Consider the following 24,464-nt stretch of genomic DNA (forward strand, 5'->3'; position numbering starts at 1 on the left):
GCTCTCAGAATAAGGAGTAAAACTGTATTAGATGTTCAGCAACTTTCCTGTAGCAGCCTCCGTTGCAAATTGTTGAACCTTTCTGGGATTTCTGAATAAATCTGTGATGAATCATGCAGCTCTTCCCTGAATCTTTTTTTCTCTCTTCTGTTAATCCACATTGGTCTGTAGGTATTCTGTGCAGTCAGTGTACCGAATGAAACTCTAACAACACAGGATAGAGTCATACACGGTTTATTAATATTACAAATACAATGAAAACACATTTGCATAAAATGGAAGTCAGTAACAGACTAACTCCAGAGAGAGTCCATCTGCCCTCCCACATTGCAGAAGAACAAAGATGTTATTAGTGTCAAAGATTGTATTTTATGACATATTCCACATCTCCATTGATGAAGTCACCTCAGGTATTTACACTAGAAAAATGCATCTCTGTCTTACTTCTTAGCATAAGTGTCATAGTAACTGAGTTACTTGTCACTGCATTGAGTGAATTTCAGATATCTTGAGCAAAAAGGTTCCTGCCTTTGTGTTAAGCCATTCTGTAGTGGTCAGTGAAAATTGAACTTCTCTCAATCCTCCAGAATCAGAAACCAGTCAAGATTGTGGATTAATACACATCCAGTAACAAAAACAATAATAATAATAATAACAATAATAATAATTATTATTATTATTATTATAACAATAGTAAAAAACTTTAAGTAGTTATTCAGTACCAAAGAGAGCTAAAGTGTTATGGAATATAAGGGGTATTGTTTTTGTGTTTTTAATAATTTTTTCCATTTTGAGTGTCATTTTATACAACTTGTAAGTACAGGGTGTTCATAAATTAATTATACAAAAGCAATCTTTAATTGTGAAAATGGTAGATAACTTACAGAAATATTTGATACAGCCCTGAATGCAATAGCCGGCCGGGGTGGCCAAGCGGTTCTAGGCGCTACAGTTTGGAACCACGCGACCGCTACGGTCGCAGGTTCAAATCCTGCCTCGGGCATGGATGTGTGTGATGTCCTTAGGTTAGTTAGGTTTAAGTAGTTCTAAGTTCTAGGGGACTGATGACCTTAGAAGTTAAGTCTCATAGTGCTCAGAGCCATTTGAACCTGAATGCAATATATCTTCAAGTTTTATTCCAAATTAACACTGTTGGTTCTTGACATTTCCCACTGTGTGGCAAGCATGAATGAGTTATTCCAGCAGTCATCATGGAGTCATATAATGGTGTAGAGTGCCTGCAACGTTGTTTATGGTTTCATGTATCCAAATCTGCCACTACTCTTCAGAAATAATTCAGGACTAAATATTGCAAGCCGGCATCTGAGACAAATTGTTATTAATTGGTACAATCATTTCACCAAAACTGGTTGTGTATCACATAGAACACAGGGTCAGTGTTGACCAGCAGTCTCTGATGCAGCAATTGATCAAGTCTGGCAGTCTTACATTCATAGTGAGAGTAAATCAATGAGATGAACCAGCTTATAATTGAATATGCCTAGTGTCACACGTTGGAAGATATTATGGAAACATTTGTCATTCATACTCTATAAACTGGAATTGTTGCAAGTGTTAAGAGAAAGTGACAAAGGAAAACAAGCTGAGTTTTTTGCAAAAATGTTTAACAAAATGGAGACTGAAGATGATTTTCTTAATAAAATTGTGTTCAGTGGTGAAGACACCTTCCACACCTGTGCCAAAGTGAATTGGCATAATGTTCAGATAGGAGTTAGCAAGAACCAAGTCATGTAAATGAACATGTACAGAACTCGCCTAAGGTAAATGTTTCTTGTACTGTTAGTTGTAACAAGATTTATAGTCCTTTCTTTTTTGCTGAGTCAACTGTATCTGGCACATCATACCTGAATATGTTTGAACATTATCTAATGCCTCAGTTACAATAGGATCTGGGCCCAGAACTGATGTTCCAGCAAGGAAGCTGCACCACTGCATTACCATCATGAAGTTGCTGTGCATCTCCATAGGAATGCACGAAGTTGGAGTGGACATGGTAGAACAATATCTTGGCCACCATGATCACCTGATTTAACCCCAGCTGACTTTTGTGTATGAGGTTACATTAAAGACAGAGTGTTTGTCCCTTCACTTCTGAGAAACATTAAATGAGCTGCGGCAATGGATAATACAGGCAGTTACCACCATATATCACGACTTGCTTTGTAGGATTTGGCGGGAAATCGATTACAGATGAGACATTTGACATGTCACAAAAGGTAGCCACATTGGACATTTGTAAATATAAGTTGAAGATATACTGCATTCAGCACTGTATCAAACATTTCTGTAAGGTATTTAACTTCCTCACAATTAAAGGTATTTTTGTATAACTAATTATAAACACCCCGTAACACCATTATGAGATAGAAAGTTGCTACTCAGTATATAGTGGAGATGCTGTGTCGCAAATATGCACAACAAAAAGATGGTCACACTTAAAGCTTTTATATAGCGCTGGCAGGTCGATAGACACACAAACAAACACAAACAGACACACAAAATTCAAGTTTTCACAACAAACAGTTGCTTCATCAGGAAAGAGGAAAGGAGAGGGAAAGACGCTTTCGTCTTTCCTTCTCTTTCCCTCTCCTTCCCTCTTTCCTGATGAAGCAACTGTTTGTTGCGAAAGCTTGAATTTTGTGTGTATGTTTGTGTTTGTTTGTGTGTCTATCAACCTGCCAGCGCTTTTGTTTGGTAAGTCTCATCATCTTTGGTTTTAGATATATTTTTCCCACGTGGAATGTTTCCCTCTATTATATATATAGATTGAACATAAAGAGGCAAGGCATTACATACACTGATCAGTCAAAACATCATGACCACTGACCTAACATCAATATAAACCTGTCCAGGCTATAGCAGTGTAACCGGTGAGGAATGACTGCTAGTCAGACACTTGCATGATGCATGTAATGTCAGTGGAATGTGCTGTCTGTGCATAGAACAGGGGAAGGTTGTGATCTATCTGAGTTTGACTGAGGGCAGATTGTGAAGGCTCAGAGGTTCAGCATGAGCATTTTGGAAACTACATGACTATTCGAGTGTTTGAGGAGTGTGGTGGTGAGGGTCTTCAACACCTGCCAAGGTGAAACCATATCCAGACATCATGGGGTTGGGCGGCCACCCCTCATTACAGATGTAAAACATTGTAGGCTGGGCAGACTGGTAAAACAGCACAGAGGGCAAACTGTGGCAGAAATAACATCAGACTTTAATGCTGGGCAGAGTACAAGTGTGTCTAAACACACAGTGCACTGAGCACTCCTAACAATGGGCCTCTGCAGCCAATGACCCAAGCATATGCCACTGTTAACACCATGACATTGGAAATGACTGAAATGGGTATGTGACCGTTGGCACCGGATGTTGGCACAGTGACAGAGTGTTGCACAGTCTGAAGAATCCCGACATCTTCTTCATCATGTTGATGGGGGGACGCAAATCTGTCATCTTCCAGTGGAACAGCACCTTGCCACCTGTGCTCTGGGGAACATTCATGTTGGCATTCATGAGTCCATTGGAGCTCATGCAAGGCACCATGATGGCCAAGGAGTATTGTACACTAGTTGCAGACCACATACACCTCTTCCCAACAGCAGTGGCATTTTTAACAAGATAATTCACCATGTCACAAGGCCAGGAATGTGATGGTGTTGTTCGAGGAACACAATGGTGAGTTACAATTGATGTGCTGTCCCTCCAACTCACCAAGTCTGAACCCAATTGAACACATCTGGGATGTGATTGAACATGGCATCAGAGCTCATCGCATCCTCCCTGGAATTTCCAGGAATTAGGTGACTTGTGTGTGCAGATGTACTGCCAAATACCTCCAGTGACCTACCAAGGCCACATTGCTTCCATGCCATGATGCATTGCTGCTGTTATCTGTGCCAAGGTGGACGTACTGACTATTAGGTAGATGATCATAATATTCTGGCTAATCAGTGTATATTTATTTCACTTTAAAGTGCAGTCATTTCTGTTCCTTTTAAAATGTTTTACTTCCCTCTGTAAAACAGAATGGATTCTTATATCATGATGCCACATATTTTCATTTATGTTAAAACAAGTGCCTTACCTCAAAAGGTGACCTGGATTCAATTGTAAATTAATGTAATAGGCAGTTTACTCTGATATGCCTTATGCATCATAACAGCATAGCAAAGGACAACCAATGAAGACTGAATGTTGTTGTATTTGCCTTATAATACTGTCGCAGAAGAAGCTGAATAGCACAGTCACTGTAGTGTAGTGGTTGCGATACTAGACTGTTGCATAGAGGGTTGTGAGTTTAAAACTCACCTGAGCTGTAAAATTTTAATTTCTGTATTCGGTTCAAGAACATTCTAGAAGTATCCACAAATGTCAAGAATCATTGTACTGGAATGTTCTGTAGCTGTAAGTATACCGTATTTGTTCTAGCCAGAGGCAGTTCACTCCACGCTCTTGTATGTGCAAGTGGTGAATAAACCTTCATTAAGTGAAGTTAGTGTTCGTCATTCATCTAATTACACCTTCTTCTACATGACATTATTCTGGTGGAGACGCTGGGTATTAGAACTTGTGATAGCGCACATTATCAACAACACAGTGGTTCCCATCAGGCCACAAGAGAGCCGCCGTTTACGTGGCGAGAAACACAGATCGCGATCTATCAGAGACAGAAGAAGAAGAGGATGCTACAATGACAGCAACTGTGTGCTACCATGAGACATACTTCTGGGTTCTCTGGTAACAATGGCCAAGATCCAAACAAGTGGCTGAAGGTATATGAGCATATAGCCAACTTTAACAAATTGGTTGACACTGTGTGTTTGGCTAATGTATTTTTCTACTTGGAGTGCACTGCCAAGCAATGGTATGAGAACAACGAGGAGAAGTTCACAAGCTGGGAAGTATTCCAGGTGGAACTGTGCAAGTATTTCGGTGACACGCAATGACAGAAGTGCAAGCCTGAAGATAAATTAAAGAGTAGAGCACAGCGTCCAGGAGAAATGACAGCATCCTACATTCAAGATGTCTTGAGCTGTGTAAAATAGTGGATCCTAGAATGAAGGAGGAGGATAAGGTTGCACATCCCATGAAGGGGGTTGCTGAGGAAATGTATCAAGCCCTACTCCTGAAGGAGGTTTTGACAGCAGACAACTTCATAAAATGTTGCCAGTATATTGAGACAATGCATCAAAAAAGAATTACATGCAAGAAGTTTGAATGACTTCCAAACGTATCAATGTCTGTGATGGAGGAAGAAACTGATTTTACAAGTGTTCTTTGTCAGATAGTAAGAGAAGAAGTTCAGAAGGCACTTGGATTGCATGGCGAGCAGAAAACCGAGACGCTTCAAGAGGTCATAAGGGAGGAAGCGGAACAGACATTGAACCCAATCTCTCGTCCTTCATTTCCCTTTAAAACGGTAAAAAGGTCGAGATCCAGGCAAAGTTACATTCCTACAAAGCCACATGAGGAACCTGTTTGGGGACCAAGGAAGACTGACATCTGGAGGACCCAGGATAACCAACCAGTATGTTTCCACTGAGAACGACCGGGACATGTGGTGTGCTATTGTCAAGAAAGGCGGCAGATATTTGATGACATCCATGTCAGAAGACATTAGACTGATCTTAGCCGATGCCAACTCCAGGACGACAAAGAGGAAGAAGAAGATGTGGGTGCAGGACAATATAGGTCACCATCGCCGCAAGCTAGCTGCTGGATGGGATGCTCCCCAACATGCCGATCCAGGTCTCCATCACCATTTAGAAGCTCTAGCCGATCACCTAGCTGCCGCAGCTTGGAAAACTAAAGGGTGCAATCTTCCTTGGAGGTGAGGCCGCTGAAGAGAAAAATCCTCCCCCATCGATCACAACAAAAATGATGGGAAACTACGTCGATATCATCACAGATGGCTGACCAGCCCCAGCTCTTGTGGACTCTGGAGCATCATATTCTGTCATTTCGGAGAAGTACCGTAGCCAGTTGCAGATAGCCTTATTTGTCGAAAACAAAACATCTCTGCTGAAAGTGGCTAATGGGAAATATGTAAAACCTACAGTAAGATGTAACATTCGTGTGGCTATAAATGGCCATACACAGCCTTTAGAATTTGTCGTCTTACAAGAGTGTAGTCATGACGTCATACTCAGATGGGACATTTTGAAAGCTTCTCAGGCAATTATAGATTGTGATCGCTCAAAGATTATGCTAGATGATATGAGATATTATGGACAGGAAGATGCACGTCCTAGTGTGTGAAGATTATGTGTGCTGGATGCAGTGATCATTCCAGCAGTCAGCACTAGAAAGGTAACTGTCGTGTGTCATGCCATGCATCACCCCAAGGATCTTATAGTGGAATGTAAAATAAGCATACCACTAAAGAATAACTTGGTCATTCCAGCCTCTGTTGTCTCGTTTAAGAATGGATTCAGTGAATTGTGGATAGTTAACCACTGCTGAGAATCGCAGATCCTTCCAAGACGTGTGTGTGTAGCAAATGCTGAGCCGTTAATTGCAGAACAACTGAGCATCATAGAAACCTCCTATGCTGAATCTGTGGGCAAAATTAGTGCTACCACTGCAAAACAAGATCTTCTAGCTCAACTGTCACCAGATCTCCCTAAGGAACAACAGAAGAAACTATTTGCAATTCTTCAAGAGTTCTCTGAATTCTTCAGTCCACAAGTGAAGAGCAAGTTTGACAAATCAATGGTGAAGCACGGATTAGCACTGGAGACCATCAACCAATAAGCCAGAGAGCATACGATGTGTCAGCAATGGAATGTCATATAATTCGCGACAAGGTAGAGAAAATGATGAACAATGACATCATTTAGCCTTCGCAGAGCGCAGGGCCCATGGTCATCACCAGTGGTTCTCGTCAGGAAGAAGGATGGCAGTTGGCGCTTTTGTGTTGATTACAGGAAGCTTAACAAGGTAACTAAAAAGGACATTTACCCTATTCCATGAATTTACGATACACTAGGTTGTCTGAAGGGGGCTAAGTTTTTCTCAACCATGGACATGTACTTGGTATAATGGCAAATCAAAGTAGATGAGGCTGATCGTGAGAAAACTGCATTCATCACCCCTGAGGGCTTGTATGAATTTAAGGTAATGCCGTTTGGTTTGTGTAATGCACCAGCAACTTTTGAACGGATGATGGATAATCTTCTAAGTCACCTGAAGTGGATGATGTGTCTTTGTTATTTAGATGACATTATAGTGTTCTCAAAGACATTTGATGAACACACAAAAAGACTGAGGGCCGTTCTTAAGTGTCTCCAACAAGTCGGACTGAAACTTAATCCAAGAAAGTGTCTCTTTGGAGCAAAAGAAATCAAAATATTTGGACACCTTCTGTCAAACGAAGGTGTGAGCCATACCCAGAAAAGGTGAGATCTATAACGGAATTTCCTATTCCTAAAAGTATTAGAGATGTGACAAGCTTCCCGGGATTATGTTCTTATTAGCGTCATTTTATCAAAGACTTTTGTATCAAAGCCAGGCCACTCCAAGAGTTGTTAAAAGCCATTGCTAAATTTATCTGGGGTGGTGCTTCGATATGCTGTGACAAGCTCTGACGACTGACCCTGTACTTGGTCTGTATGATGAGAGAGCACCTACAGAACTACACACAGATGCCAGTGGGTATGGGATCAGTGCTGTTCTGGTGCAGATTTTGGATGGAAAAGAGAAGGTTATAGACTAAGCTTCTAGGACACCGACAAAAGCCGAGAGAAACTACTCAACTACAGAAAGAGAATGTCTTGCTGTGATCTGGGTCATGTACAAATTTCAACAGTATCTCTATGGAAGGCCATTCACAGCTGTTACAGACCATCATTCACTTTGTTGGTTGACAGGTCTTAAGGATGACTCACCAGATGGGCACTATGTCTTGAAGAGTGTACAAGAGTGGGAGAAAACACCAAGATGCCAACTGGCTCTAAAGAAACCCTGTGCAAAACCATCAAGACTTTGATAAAGATAGGGACTGTCTCACTGCACTCCACGATCTCTCTGCTGAACAGAAGAAGGACGCCAATATATTTCAAATTGTGCTTGACTTAAATCAGTCAGAGGATGTGAAAGGGCAATTTAAGGTAGTTAATGGATTACTTTGCAAGAAAGACTTTGATCCATTTGGAGAGAGGTGGCTACCAGTGATTCCTAAATGCATGCACTTAGATGTTCTACAGAAATTCCATGTCACACATGAGGCCGGACATTTAGGATTTATTAAAACATATGATAGGATCCGCAAGAGATTTTTCTGGCCAGGTTTATTTAGAAGTGTCTGTCATTATGTGTCACACAGTTGAGGGTGCCAGAGGAGAAAGGCAGTTCCTCAGAAACCACCTGGCTGACTCAGACCAATTCCAATCGCTGAAAAGCCTTTCCAGCAGGTTGGGATTGACCTCCTTGGTCCAGTGTCTGCTAGTGGCAATAGATGGATTATTGTTCGCACTGATTATCCATCACAAAAGCCTTGAAAACAGCTGAAGCACTTGAAGTGGCCAAATTCATCGTAGAAGACATTGTATTAAAGCACAGTGCCCCAAGGTCGTTAATTACAGATCAAGAAAAAATTTTTCAATCGAATCTTGTGACAGAGGTAAACCATCGGTGCAACATTACTCATCACTTGATGACTGCCTACCATCTGCAAACTAACGGGCTTACTGAACGCCTTAATAAAACCTACCTTGGCCGACATGCTATCAATGTTCGTCAATGTTGAGCAGAGCAACTGGGATGAGGTGCTACCTTTTGTGACGTTTGCCTACAAGACCACCAAACAAGACACCACAGGATTTATGCCATTTTTCCTGGTGCCTGGGCGTGAGGTGACAATGATGATGGACACTGTGTTTCCGTTACATCCTGATGACTTGGACGATGACTACATCAGCCGGGTGTTAACCAGAGCTGAGGAAGCTTGGCAGTTAGCTCGACTCCACTCAAGAAAACAATCACTGAAGGTATGAAGCGAGCCACTGCATTGTTGTCTACCAGCCTGGTGACCTCGTCTGGATCTTCATTCCTGTTCGGAAGGTTGGTCTCTCTGAGAAGCTCCTCAGACGCTGATTTGGGCCTTATAAGGTTGTAAGACAGTTGCCTGATGTTACTTATGAAGTTGAAGATTTCGACCCGGACACACAACGATGAAAGATCAGAGATAAGGTCCACATCCTTCAAATGAAGCCCTATAACGATCCTGCAACCCAGGGTAAATTCAAAGCTCCAGTGACAGGCAACAAGCGGAAAGGTGATAAAGAACGTAGTGGGAAGGGAAGTTCTATGAAGATCATCGCCAGAGTGAACATCAGTCATCAGGAATCGGAGTATGCAGGACCAATGACTCGTTTCCGGGCTAGGACGACATAACACCGAGACGCTGTTCTCTTAAGGAGGCAGCAATGTTGCAGAAGAAGCTGAATAGCACAGTTGCCATAGTGTAGTGGTTCTGATACTCGACTGTTGCATGGTGGGTTGTGAGTTCAAAACTCACCTGAGCTGTAAAATTTTAATTTCTATATTCGATTTGAGTACATTCTAGAAGTATCCACAAACGGCAAGAATCATTGTACTGGAATGTTCTGTACCTGTGTATATACCATATATGTTCTGGCCGGAGGCAGTTCGCTCCACGCTCTTATATATGCAAGTGCTGAATAAACATTCATTATGTGAAGTTAGTGTTTGTTGTTCATCTAATTACACCTTCTTCTACGTGACAATATCACATCTATTTGGACAGCTGAAGAATATGTTTTTGACATCTTCTATTTTACCGTAATTGGGATACCATCAAGCCAATGCAATGTATGTCTTTTCTGTAGTAGCTGTAGTTGAAAGTGAAATCTATAATAGTATATTTGAATATTCAGGAACATTGATGTTTCTTGTGCTACAAGTTAGTCATCAGTATTGGGTTAATTTTGGCATAGTCTCTAAATTTGTCTCTCTGTATTTCAGTTCTCGTGATTATTAGGTTGAGGACATTAAAAAATCTGCAGCAGTTACACCTCTATGTTGCCTCTCTCCATTGTTAAGTGGTTGCTTTGACTAACTTGTCTATCGTTTCATTCTTAAGAATACTAAAGAGCTTTTATCTAGTACATGGTGACACCCTGATTCCTAGTTGTCAGATTTATAATCAGAATCAGAATTTTATCTGCTTTTAGATTACTGTTTTGTCAGTCTCAGTAATCAGTGCTCTTCTGGTATCAGAGAAGACAACAATCTGGTAATGCAGATGCTTCTCCCTGTCTAGAAGTGCTCACTGTATAGAAATTTGAGAAGCTGTCATAATAATTATTTCTTTAGGTGGCATGAATTTCTTACCCCTGTGACATCTGCTACCAGTAAGCACAACCACATCCATCTTTGTCATTCAAAGCCTCCATGTAGATGGCCTTGCATTTCTATAATCTGAATCACAGTAAAATAATCCTTGTGCAAATAAACTTCTTTTGATCAGTGGATAGTTGCTATATACTCTACAAGAGGAGGAAGATTCTTGTTGACAAGTCTCTCAACATAGAACACAAGCCTATTAAGATATGAATGTCTAACAGTATCTGATCTTCTTCAGACTACAGCACTTTAGTAAAAAATTCACACTTAAGTATTTCCAGCATAAGTCTAGGGGTGTTTCATTTATCTTGATTAAGAGAGCATTAGTCAGAATAAATGTCACTGTCACCCCCCCCCCCCCTCCCCTCCCCCTTCCCAGATTTGACATGTGCTTTAAGAACTTTGTACTGACTTTTATATAGTTGTTCAAGACTTGCACTTAGAACTGACCCAAATTAACAATATTCATGACCTTATAAAGGTACAGCATAATCTTAGGCCAATGTCTGTATTCACAACTCACTTGGCTTAAACCCCCCCCCCCCCCCCCCCCCCCCCCCCCCCCCCCCGCCATCATGAACCATGGACCTTGCCATTGGTGGGGAGGCTTGCGTGCCTCAACGATACAGATAGCCGTACCGTAGTTGCAACGGAGGGATATCTGTTGAGAGGCCAGACAAACGTGTGGTTCCTGAAGAGGGGCAGCAGCCTTTTCAGTAGTTGCAGGGGCAACAGTCTGGATGATTGACTGATCTGGCCTTGTAACACTAACCAAAATGGCCTTGCTGTTGTGGTACTGCGAACAGCTGAAAGCAAGGGGAAACTACACCCGTAATTTTTCCCCAGGGCATGCAGCTTTACTGTATGGTTAAATGATGATGGTGTCCTCTTGGGTAAAATGTTCCGGAGGTAAAATAGTCTCCCATTTGGATCTCCGGGTGGGGACTACTCAGGAGGACATCATTATCAGGAGAAAGAGAACTGGCATTCTACGGATCGGAGCGTGGAATGTCAGATCCCTTAATCGGGCAGGTAGGTTAGAAAATTTAAAAAGGGAAATGGATAGGTTAAAGTTAGATATAGTGGGAATTAGTGAAGTTCGGTGGCAGGAGGAACAAGACTTCTGGTCAGGTGAATACAGGGTTATAAATACAAAATCAAATAGGGGTAATGCAGGAGTACGTTTAATAATGAATAAAAAAAATAGGAGCGTGGGTAAGCTACTACAAACAGCATAGTGAACGCATTATTGTGGCCAAGATAGATACGAAGCCCACACCTACCACAGTAGTACAAGTTTATATGCCGACTAGCTCCGCAGATGACGAAGAGATTGATGAAATGGATGATGAGATAAAAGAAATTATTCAGGTAATGAAGGGAGACAAAAATTTAATAGTCATGGGTGGCTGGAATTCGACAGTAGGAAAAATGAAAATTTTGCACAGAGCATAACTTAATCATAGCTAACACTTGGTTCAAGAACCATAAAAGAAGGTTGTATACATGGAAGAATCCTGGAGATACTAAAAGGTATCAGACAGATTATATAATGGTAAGACAGAGATTTGGGAACCAGGTTTTAAATTGTAGGACTTTTCCAGGGGCAGATGTGGACTCTGACCACAATCTATTGGTTATGAACTGTAGATTAAAACTGAAGAAATTGCAAAAAGGTGGGAATTTAAGGAGATGGGACCTGGATAAACTGACTAAACCAGAGGTTTAACAGAGTTTCAGAGAGAGTATAAGGGAACAATTGACAGGAATGGGGGAAAGAAATACAGTAGAAGAAGAATGGGTAGCTCTGAGGGATGAAGTAGTGGAGGCAGCAGAGGATCAAGTAGGTAAAAAGACGAGGGCTAGTAGAAATCCTTGGGTAACAGAAGAAATATTGAATTTAATTGATGAAAGGAGAAAATATAAAAATGCAGTAAATGAAGCAGGCAAAAAGGAATACAAACGTCTCAAAAATGAGATCGAAAGGAAGTGCAAAATGGCTAAGCAGGCATGGCTAGAGGACAAATGTAAGGATGTAGAGGATTATCTCACTAGGGGTAAGATAGATACAGCCCACAGGAAAATTAAAGAGACCTTTGGAGAAAAGAGAGCCACTTGTATGAATATCAAGAGCTCAGATGGAAACCCAGTTCTAAGCAAAGAGGGGAAAGCAGAAAGGTGGAAGGAGTATATAGAGGGTCTATACAAGGGCGATGTACTTGAGGACAATATTATGGAAATGGAAGAGAATGTAGATGAAGATGAAATGGGAGATACAATACTGCGTGAAGAGTTTGACAGAGCACTGAAAGACATGAGTCGAAACAAGGCCCCGTGAGTAGACAACATTCCTTTAGAACTACTGACGGCCTTGGGAGAGCCAGTCCTGACAAAACTCTACCATCTGGTGAGCAAGATGTACGAGACAGGTGAAATACCCTCAGACTTCAAGAAGAATATAATAATTCCAATCCCAAAGAAAGCAGGTGTTGACAGATGTGAAAATTACCGAACTATCAGTTTAATAAGTCACAGCTGCAAAATACTAACGTGAATTATTTACAGACGAATGGAAAAGCTGGTAGAAGCCGACCTCGGGGAAGATCAGTTTGGATTCCGTAGAAATGTTGGAACACGTGAGGCAATACTGACCTTACGACTTATCTTAGAAGGAAGATTAAGGAAAGGCAAACCTACGTTTCTAGCATTTGTTGACTTAGAGAAAGCTTTTGACAATGTTGACTGGAATACTCTCTTTCAAATTCTAAAGGTTGCAGGGGTAAAATGCAGGGAGCGATAGGCTATTTACAATTTTTACAGAAACCAGATGGCAGTTATAAGAGTCGAGGGGCATGAAAGGGAAGCAGTGTTTGGGAAGGGAGTGAGACAGGGTTGTAGCCTCTCCCCAATGTTATTCAATCTGTATATTGAGCAAGCAGTAAGGGAAACAAAAGAAAAATTTGGAGTAGGTATTGAAATCCAGGGAGAAGAAATAAAAACTTTGAGGTTCGCCGATGTCATTGTAATTCTGTCAGAGACAGCAAAGGACTTGGAAGAGCAGTTGAACGGAATGGATAGTGTCTTGAAAGGAGGATATAAGATGAACATCAACAAAAGCAAAACGAGGATAATGGAATGTAGTCAAATTAAGTCGGGTGATGCTGAGGGAATTAGATTAGGAAATGAGACACTTAAAGTAGTAAAGGAGTTTTGCTATTTGGGGAGCAAAATAACTGATGATGGTCGAAGTAGAGAGGATATGAAATGTAGACTGGCAATGGCAAGGAAAGCGTTTCTGAAGAAGAGGAATTTGTTAACATCGAGTATAGATTTAAGTGTCAGGAAGTCGTTTCTGAAAGTAATTGTTGGAGTGTAGCCATGTATGGAAGTGAAACATGGACGATAAATAGTTCGGTTAAGAAGAGAATAGAAGCTTTTGAAATGTGGTGCTACAGAAGAATGTTGAAGATTAGGTGGGTAGATCACGTAACTAATGAGGAGGTATTGAATAGGATTGGGGAGAAGAGAAGTTTGTGGCACAACTTGCCTAGAAGAAGCGATCGGTTGGTAGGACATGTCCTGAGGCATCAAGGGATCACAAATTTATCATTGGAGGGCAGCGTGGAAGGTAAAAATCATGAATACACTAAGCAGATTCAGAAGGATGTAGGTTGCAGTAGGTACTGAGAGATGAAGGAGCTTGTACAGGATAGATTAGCATGGAGAGCTGCATCCAACCAGTCTCAGGACTGAAGACCACAACAACAACAACATTGGCTTACACCGATGACTGCACACAGTATATTGATGTACTTTATGCAGTTTTGGCAGCTTTTGAGATATTTGCATTTTATCAAATTTCATGCTGAATGTGGAGTCCAATGTATTTCACTACTATCTCCTCTGACAGTTTGTATAGTTCAAGCTTCAATGTCTGCTCAAGGGGGACTCTTGAGTCTCAAAGCAAAACTGAGGACTTTCTACATGAAATATCAAAACAGTTCTGCTCTATAGATGTGTGCAGTCTTGGAACAGCTTGGCTATCCATTCCAAGTCATAATGTAGAGTTTACCCAATGAACAAATACATAAGTCATCAGTGTACTGTAAATCTGCTACACTTGATGTTGACAACGAGGCACTTACATCCAGTTTCAATATGTTGAGTAGCAGGGTAAATAGGACTGATCCCTGAGATAGTATTTTGTTGCCCGGAGTCTCCCCACAAAGATTTCTTTTCTTGATTGCCACTGACCCTGTGAAAATAAATGAATAAGTTTGCTCACAAAGATGTCAGAAATATTTTGTTTCAGCATTTTGGCAGCCAGTAGATCAGCAACTGACACGTTATTTTGGCTGAAGTGTTCATGACAACTTTTCTTATGCATTATATTTGTAACAATATTATGAGAAGGAAAGTTGCCACTCACCATACAGCAGAGATGCTGAGTCATGCAAATGTAACTCACATACATGACTGCAGCCTCAGCCAAATACATGACTGGAGTCTCAGCCAACTGAAACCACACTGCCAGTCATGTGTGTGTGTGTGTGTGTGTGTGTGTGTGTGTGTGTGTGTGTGAGAGAGAGAGAGAGAGAGAGAGAGAGAGAGAGAGAGAGTCTATTGCTGATGAAGACCTTAATGGACAAAAGCTATAATTGTGAGAGTCATTTTGTTGTACCTATCTGCGACTCAGCATCTCTGCTATATGGTGAGTGGCAACTTTCCTTCTAATAATATTGTTACATTCCATCCTGGATTTTCCATTGTTGCATTATGTGTTTGTTGCACAGTGCCTTGAGCCATGATCTATGCTATTTGTGGGCTTCACTTTGAGAATATTCTATATAATGACACAATAATTCAATGTGCTACAAAGCTATCTGTCTCCCTAATGTACCAATCTACACTGATGTTCCTCTTCTGTAAATTCTAGTATCCATGGAAGAAAGAAGATTCCAGAAATGAGTAGTCATGATACATATCCGTAACTTTTCTTCCAGCACTAGTACCAATTTAAATCATGGATTTGAAATATAATCAAAATGATAAAAAAAGCATGAATGTTGTGGCTATATTGCAAAATACATATTCTTTATAATACCTGTGGTTCCTATATAAATTTATTTTCATTGCAGTACTTCAGGGAACCATTTTTAAAGAAGTATTTGATGACAAAATACATATGTAACACAATTATTTTTACCAACATGTTTATTCTCTTTATTACGTGTATAAAACTGTAATAAGATTTTGTACACAAGTCACAATCACAGTATGAGCAAACACAACTGCTTAATCTAGTCCTCGTCCAATCTTTGCCTCATATTTCTTTTTACACCAGGAGCAGCTTTTCTCTTTTTAAAACCTGATACATTAACTTCATCATCATCATCTGTCACTATTGTTCCTGTTGCAACAGTTTTTTCTTTGAACTTTACTTTCGGTTCTTCAGTTAGAGTTGGGACTTTGATTGGTATAAACTCTTGTTCAGGTAGCTGAAGATCCACTGGTTTGAATTCCCTGGAAATAAGATTGCTGTTTTCAGTAATTGAATAAAGCTAAAAATCCATTTGAATATACAGGACTTCATATTAGGCTAATACAAATGATTCCTATAAAGAGAAATTATATATTAACCTCAAATGAAGAGTACAAAAGGTAAAGCTATAGAAGTTTCAGATAAATTCTTCTCAAAGCCACACAACATGATGCTAGAGTTGCATCTTGGTAAGTGGTACTGTTGAAAACTGAGATCATTTTCCAGCTCAGAGATTACAGAGAAATTTTTGGTTAACAATTATCTGCCACTTTTACAAATTCAAGGAAAGTAGAGAAAAGCCATGGTGTAAGCTATATTCAAACTATTTCAACTTTAAGTCACTGTTGTGTCTTGAGCACCCAAAAAGTTAGTTCATGCAAACAGGAAAATATAGATATGTTCCATAAGTACTGGTAATGAAGAAAAACAATAGCTGAGAACACTGATAAAGGTCAGACTCAATCATGCATTATCAACAACATTTTGATTGGATTTTCCATTGCTCATTTAAAGTATCAGCATTACACAGAACTCTCCTTCAAATGCTTAGTGGAACACCCTGCTAGACACAATTTATCAACACCCTACTACCAAAATCCATATGCTTTTCCTATTCTTGATACCTTTTTGATTTGGATTTTCTCATTTTATGCTCTTCTTTTCACTTGCTTTTAGATCCTAATTGTAATACTCCACTACTCTAGCAATATAGACACAGATTCAGAAAGTGACAAATGATATTAGCTGTGTGGCAGTAAGTTCATGTTTTGGCTGGTGTGACTCCAGCGGTCACAGCAAACATGTCACATGGCAATGGCTACTGGCTAGCTACAACAAACAGATACCGATTGCCAAGGCTGTATTAGCATGCATGGACATAGCGGGCAGAGGACAGGACTGTTCATTGCAGCAGCCCCCCCCTCCCCGGGACAAGTTTCCTGATGCTGTATCTCCCAGACCTGGTCTGTTCCCACCATTCCCCCACACCCTCTCACAGACAACACTAGCATCTTCTTCCACCCCTCTTCCTGCTATCCCTCTGCCTCCCCACCATATGCCTCCTCTTTACCCTCACCACCCACCCAAGTAGACTGCTGCCCACATCAGTTGCATTTGCAATCTGGCCTTCGTGCTTGAGGACAGTAACCATGTAGAGTGTGAGTTGTTGTTACGTGAATGTGTGACAGATCAGTTTTTGAGAAAGGACTTTGTCCAAAAGCTTACATATTTCTTGTACTCTTTTTTTGTTGTGCCTGTCTGTGACTCATCACCTCCTCCATGTGGCAAGTGCCAATCTGTCCTTTCCATATTATTGATGAACTTCTTTCAAGTTCATTTTCAAATGAGCCAGTGAAGAAACTTCAGCCTCATGCAACCACACCAATTATGCTCTATGGACTCCCACAGGTGCACAGGGAGGGCATATTCCTGAGATGCAGAGTAAGTGTGATAATGTATCTGATTGTAAAATACCTGGGTGGCAGATGTGAGCACCACATCAAGTGCTCTGCTCAGATCATGGAATGTTTATAATAATTCAGCTTGGCTAGCTCAAATCTCATGCTTAATTTAAATGTTGTGTCACTCTTCACCAGAGTTGCACTCAAGGATTTGCCAGAATTAATCGCAGAAAAAAAATTGCATCCACATTTAGAAAACATTTAATTTAATGCTGATGTCTGCTTGGTTTTTCTGTGGTTGCATTGCTATGAATACATGGATAAAATGCATCTCTGTCATCTGTGATTGCCAGTACGGACATGGAAGACTCCGTGGACATGGCACTAAACTCAGCACCATTAAAACAAACAGTTTTCTACAAATATGTTGATAATACTTTTGTTATAATGCCTCAAGGGAAAGAAGTGCTACAACACATGAACTCCATTGACAATCAAATGCAGTTCACTGTGGAGGAAAAGCAAAATGACCAATTACCTTTTTGGGGTGTTCTGGTACAGGGAAGGCTGGATGGAAGACTGCAACACTGCATGTACCATACACCAACTCACAAAGATCAATACATTCATGACTCCAATTGTTGTCACCCACTAGAAAGGGAAGGTGAGCTGAACCTGCTGATCCACAGAGCTCATGTGATCACTGAACAATGAAGCTGAATCCTACATTCAGTTCAACTGAGGGCCTTGTTCAACACGTCTTCAGGCACACCAAAACCAAAACCTGAGCAGACTAAGCCCACAGCAATGGCCTACATCTTGTACAATGGCAACATAATGAGAAAGATTGGCAGAATTTTACACTATCACAAATTAAAATGCACATATTACCTGTTGGCCAAAACTAAGTCTCATCTATGGTCACCAGAAGATCATGTAGTAATCTGGAAACCTAGCAAACAGCACATACTGTGCAAGTGTGGAAAGGCGTAAGTCAGATAAGCAACTGACTGGTGGAAGAAAAGTGCACTGAACATAAATGGCACACCGATCTTCAGCAGCCAATGAAATTATCAACTGCTTAGAGACTAACACAGAATGAAGTATGGAGGCAAAAAAGCTTTGAAAAACATCTCCCTCTTTCAAGAATGTGTATACAAGAAGGCCATTTAAACTTAGCTTCAGAAGAACATAATCAACAAGAGCAATGGATTTCAACTCAGCCACGAACAGATCCCAACACGGAAGCTGCTCCAATCTCAGTGGAGTTAGAACACAGCAGAGAAAAGGCAGAGTGCAGACTGAGGTTCACCATGTCACTCCTGAGAGTGAGCTGTCCCCACCACTATGGCCAGCACTTTGTATGGTCCATAAATGAATGTGTTCCTTTACAAAGAAAAGTCCAATAGTACTGCCCCAATCTAATCCTCACTGCAAAGAAGAGAGACAATAGTGTCAGTGGTATTCAGAAACAGCTAAATGTGTGTGTGTGGGGGGGAGGGGGGGGGGGAGGGGTGTTTGGGTGCAAAACATCTAAGGTCATAAGCGCCCACTATAAAACCATAGAATGCTGGGATCACGAGGGTAAAAAACCGTTTCAAGGTCCAATACAGAAAGGAAGAAAAAACGAATCTTTAAAAAGAAAAACGAAAAAACGGAAGAGTATCTAAAAGATGTCGACAAGACACCGGAGTCACCAGGTAGAAATCAGATCTCTTTTGTCATATTACTGCTTTTTAAAAAACTTAAAATGCAAGCCACAGCTCGCACGTCATCTGCTAAAATGTCTGGCAAAGCGGGTGGCAGCCAGACCCTGAGACATAAGTGGCAAAATAGAGGCACAGGATCAGGAAATGTCTGACTGCTATTGGCTGGCTGCAGAAAGGACAGCTGGGTGCAGGGTTACCACTCAACAAGTGGTGGTAACTAAATCAGCAGCGCCCTATTTGCAACCGAGCTAACATTATTTCCTCAAGGCAAGACGACCAGGAGGAAGTTGACCAGGCTGCTGGGAGAGGTTTGACTTCTCTGCGTTTGTTCCCTTGAAGAGACCACCAATGGTCATGCCAAAGTGATGTGATATGCCTATAGAGAAAAGTACAAATATCTTGCGAGGGAACAGATTAAGAGGCGGGCCGACTGAGATGGACTGTGGCCTTGGCTGCAGCATCAGCAGTGTCATTCCCAGGCACACCAACGTGGCCAGGAACCCACATGAACATCACTTGGGCTTCCCCATCTGAGAACAAATGGAGGCAGCCCTGGATCCGTTGAATGATGGGGTGGACTGGATCTGGAGCATCCAGATTCTGAAGGGCACTGAGGGAGTCAGAGCAGATCACACAGCGAGTGAGCTGGTGCCTTCGGACGTAGTGAACGGCCTGATAGAGGGCAAAAAGCTCTGTGGTAAAAATTGTGCACTGGTCGAGAAGCTTATCATCCCTGATGACAAAAGCACAGCCAACACCGTGGGTGGACTTGGAACCATCAGTGTACAAAAATATGCTATCGGTAAGTTGTTAGCGAAGTTCAAGAAATTTGAAGCGATAGGTCAGCTCCAGAGATGAATCCTTCAGGAATGAGCTGAGGTCAAAATGAACACAAACCTGTGCCTGAAGCCAAAGTGGTGAAGGGCTCTCACTTATTTGGAAAGTGGCAGGAAGTAAGAACTGTAGCTGATGAAGCAGGTGACAAAAGCAAATGATGGGAGGCCGCAGAGAAGAAACGTACAATGAGATTTTCAATCTGGAAACATCCCTTAGGCTGTGGCTGAGCTATGTCTCCGCAATATCCTTTCTTTCAGGAGTGCTAGTTCTGCAAGGTTCGCAGGAGAGCTTCTGTACAGTTTGGAAGGTAGGAGACACGGTACTGGCAGAAGTAAGGCTGTGAGGACGGGGAGTGAATCGTACTTGGGTAGCTCAGTGGTAGAGCACTTGCCCGCGAAAGACAAAGGTCCCGAGTTCGAGTTTCGGTCCAGCAAACAGTTTTAATCTGCCAGGAAGTTTCATATCAGCACACACTCCACTGCAGAGTGAAAATCTCATTCTGGATACAAAGGAGATTGCTTACAAAATGCTATTGGGATATCCCTCAGGTATGTGGGAACCATACAAAACATAACAAGGGATACTGGACATGTACACAGAAGGACAGCACAAATGGTTACAGTTTTTACTCATGGGAGAGCTTCACAGTAATCCGAAAAATCTGAACTGCTGGATGTTTAAGGGGATACGGAATCGGATTTTGGGTTAAAAAATCGAATTTTTTTTTATTGGCGTATTATATTCTGCCATGTTTCCTCTTTAAAATGACGTATCATACATAGCTCTACTACAATTATAACTATTTTATTTTTATATATTTGTGAGATCGGGTATTGCGCTTTAGTTATACACGTCTCTCGTGGCTGACCATGAACTTTTTGGCAGTACCTTTAAAGTGACATGAATTCAAATATCCCGGTTTCCAGCGACTATTTATACACTAGTTGCCCGAAAATGTTTCTCTCTGGTTTCCTCAAGTTACTCTTTGACTTTGTGGCGGGACTGTTTTGTAAACAGTGTGATATAAGAAAGTAGTTGTTGTTGAGTTATTTCGTATTTAGTGCTTCATTTTTCGCAGTGAAAATGCCTAGAGCTAAAGCAAAAGTATTTAAAAAGCGTGTGAACTGGCAAAAGAAAAGAAATAATGATTCATTAGCAAAGCAAAGCAGTTCATCATCATCACTGTTGGAAAATGTGAATCCACTTATTACTGATTTGCCGAACGAACTTACACCAAATGAAAACAGTGCTTCTCATAAAAAACTAAGAGATTTGGAAGAGAAATATAATTTACTTGATAGAGGGAATGAAGTTTTTGAACTCATTGATACGAATATATTGTGTGAAGCTCTTGAAAACAGTTTGTGCTGCAAAAAATGTCATGGAAACGTTTCTCTGAAAGTAGAATCCCATGTTGGCCTGGCTGCCCAGTTTAATTTAATATGCAGTGTTTGTAAATACAGCTGTAAGTTTCCAAGTTCGGTTTCAGTAACTGTAAATAATGGATACAAGAAAACTGAACTTTATAGTGTAAATATTAGGTTAGTTTATGGATTGCGAGCAATTGGTAAGGGCAAAGCAGCTGGTGATATGCTATGTGGTGTTCTAAATCTTCCAAGTGCACCTTCAAAGTTTGAAGCTTACAATTATGTACTAGGATCTGCAGTTGAAGATGTAGCACAGAAGTCAATGCAGGTTGCTGTGGAAGAAGCAGTGGAAGAAAATGACGGCAGTCGTGACCTCACAGTGGCGTTTGATGGCACGTGGCAGAAAAGGGGCCACACCTCCAACAATGGTGTTGTAACAGCAACTAGTGTTGATACTGGCAAGGTTATTGATGTTGCAATAATGTCTAAATACTGTAGGTGCACAGGCAGGCTGAAAAATGAACACAGTGATGACTGTATTGCTAATTATTATGGTAGTAGTGGTGGCATGGAGGTTGCTGGGGTGAAGAAAATTTTTCATCGCTCTTCACAGTGGTATAATGTTCGCTATGTCAAATATCTGGGAGATGGTGACTCTAAAGCATTCAAAGAAGTTTTGGAAAGCAAACCATATGGGAACAGTGTAAATATAAGCAAACTTGAATGTATAGGACATGTGCAGAAGAGAATGGGTGCCAGGCTGAGAAGGTTAAAATCAGTTATGAAAGGGAAAAAAACTAGATGATGGGAAAACCTTGGATGGCAGAGGAAGATTGACTGATTCCATAATAGACCACATTCAGAACTGCTATGGCCTTGCAATCAGGCAAAATACAGGCAATCTTGAAGAAATGAGGAGAGCTATATGGGCTTTATATTTCCACACCGCATCCACGGATGAGCATCCACAACATGGTTTGTGCCCCAAAGGTGAAAACAGCTGGTGTAAATACAATAGGGGACTAACAACAGGAGAGAAATACATTCACCACCACAGTCTACCATCAGCCATCATGGCAGAAATAAAGCCCATTTTCAGAGATCTGGCTGACAGAAGTCTTCTGATGAAATGTCTTCACGGAAAAACGCAGAACCCCAACGAGTGCTTGAATAGTGTGATATGGCATCGTCTCCCAAAAACAGTGTTTGTCGGAATTAATACACTACATTTTGGTGTGTATGATGCTGTGGCAACCTTCAATCTTGGAAATATAACTAAATGCCAGGTCCTTCAAAAGTTGGGTATGTGTGTTGGTTCCCGTACGGTACGTGCTATGTTCTTTTTAGATCAGCACAGACTAAGGCATGCTGATAATATAATCAAGACATTAGTGAAAAAAGCAAGACAGGTGCAGAGGGGTGCCAAAAGAAGACTTGAAGATGATTATGAAGACTGTGAAGGGGGTATTAGCTACGGATCAGGAATGTTTTAATCTTCTTTCTCCGTTTCCCGTAAGTTTACTTTTTACTTCATCTAGGAACATTATCTCAGGTACTGGTCAACCTAGAAGTCTGAAATTTTTATGACGTAGCGACATAGGTCCCTATTACATACTGAAACAACGATTTTTTAATTACTTGATTTACAAAAGACTTAGGGGTGATAGTCTAGTAAAAAGCGATGGAAAAAATTTACTTAAAAATAAATGTACAATATCTCTGTAAGAAAATACTTTGACAATAAACTGTTGTTTCAGTATTGTTGTAACATATGAATGCACATACAGTAAAATTTTTACCTCTCTGTCTCCAGTAGTTTGTGAGAAAATGTCCCCTATAGTAGGCATATATTAACATTGCGGGGATAGGTGATTCTGTATCCCCTTAAAGAACAATGACAACTAATCCTCTGAGGTGCCATTCCCATAGAATTTGCACACAGAAGATGAGACTAATTACAGCACACACAGAGGCATTTAAGTAGTCATTTTTCCTGCACAATGGAATGGAAAGGAATCCTAATGTGTAGTACAGCAAAAAGTATACTCTGCCAGGTACTTTTCAAAGCAGTTTGCACAGTATGGATGCAGACCATAGACCATAACAACATTCCTTTGGATGTCTTGGCATTTATGCACAAACATTGGGAGAGTGCTATAATACAAGGGCATGCTGAAAAGTAATGCCTCCAAATTCTTTTTTCTTTTTTTTTTTCCTCCATATCATTTGAGGTATTATGTGTCATGCATATTACTCAGTCGACTTTCCCACTTCACTGATTCAAGTTGCAACCCTCTGCCACTAGAGGGCTCCAAACTGTAGTGTGTAACATGGTAGTGCATAACATAACTATATCGGTGTGTGAGAAACAGCATGCTGTAATAAAGATTCTGAAAGCACAAATTTGAAGAATTTAACCACACATGGGGCACTCTCTCCTTCAGCATGACAGTGCCAGATCAGACATGAGCACTGCAACAACTCCAACAGTCCATCACCTTGGGTTCACTGTTATTGATCATCCTCCATACAGTCCCGACATGGCTCCATTTGATTTTCATCTGTCTACAAAACTTAAAGAACACCTTTGAGGGCTTCACTTTGATAGTGATGAAGCAGTGCAAGCAGAGAGGTTGTGACTCTGTCAACAAAGTCAAACATTCTGTAGTGACAGTATCAACAAACTAACCTCTAGTTAGGATAAATGTCTTTGTCACCAAACAGGGCAGCTGAGTTGAGGAATAAATATTTAGCCATGAAGAATAAGGATGCAGAATGTTAATACAGTTTGTTTTATTTAAAAAACTTTAAGAGTTCTCTTATAAAAAAAATGGAGGCATTACTTCTCAACATGCCCTCGTAGCTAACGTAATAACACAGATCTGTTCCCTCTAAATACACTGCCTGACAAAAACGAAAAAAAAAGTTAAGCACCCAGAAGGGAAGGAGGATACGAAACAGAAGTTCAGAGGTTGATAGGGTATGCAATGTTGTCTCAGTAATTACAAAACTAAGTGAAATTTGTAAAGAATTTGGCACTATGAACACAAGATACCGCACTTCCTCTGGACCGAACCCAGGCACAGATTTGGTTAGGAAGATTCACACAACCATTGCATCCTCTCCTGATGCTAACTAATCAACACCTGTTATAACTATTTCTCAGAATCTTGGGTACTGGCATTGCGATGGAAACGTTAGGGATAGACCTGGTGATCTTGATGGT

The 24,464-nt window shown here is 40.9% G+C and overlaps 1 protein-coding gene across 2 annotated transcripts in view; it reads right to left on the minus strand.

Moving 5' to 3' along the window:
• Positions 1-15,579: 15,579 nt before the first annotated feature.
• Positions 15,580-24,464, minus strand: part of LOC126092624 (WW domain-binding protein 4) — a 102,492-nt gene continuing 93,607 nt past the window's right edge. For both annotated transcript variants that reach the window (XM_049908343.1, XM_049908342.1), the window contains exon 6: positions 15,580-15,906. In XM_049908343.1, the coding sequence (XP_049764300.1) occupies positions 15,684-15,906 (223 nt within the window). In that variant the 3' untranslated portion in view covers positions 15,580-15,683. The remainder of the gene's footprint in view (positions 15,907-24,464) is intronic.

This window comes from Schistocerca cancellata, chromosome 7 (genome assembly GCF_023864275.1).
Source record: "Schistocerca cancellata isolate TAMUIC-IGC-003103 chromosome 7, iqSchCanc2.1, whole genome shotgun sequence".
Taxonomy (NCBI): Eukaryota; Metazoa; Arthropoda; class Insecta; order Orthoptera; family Acrididae; genus Schistocerca; species Schistocerca cancellata.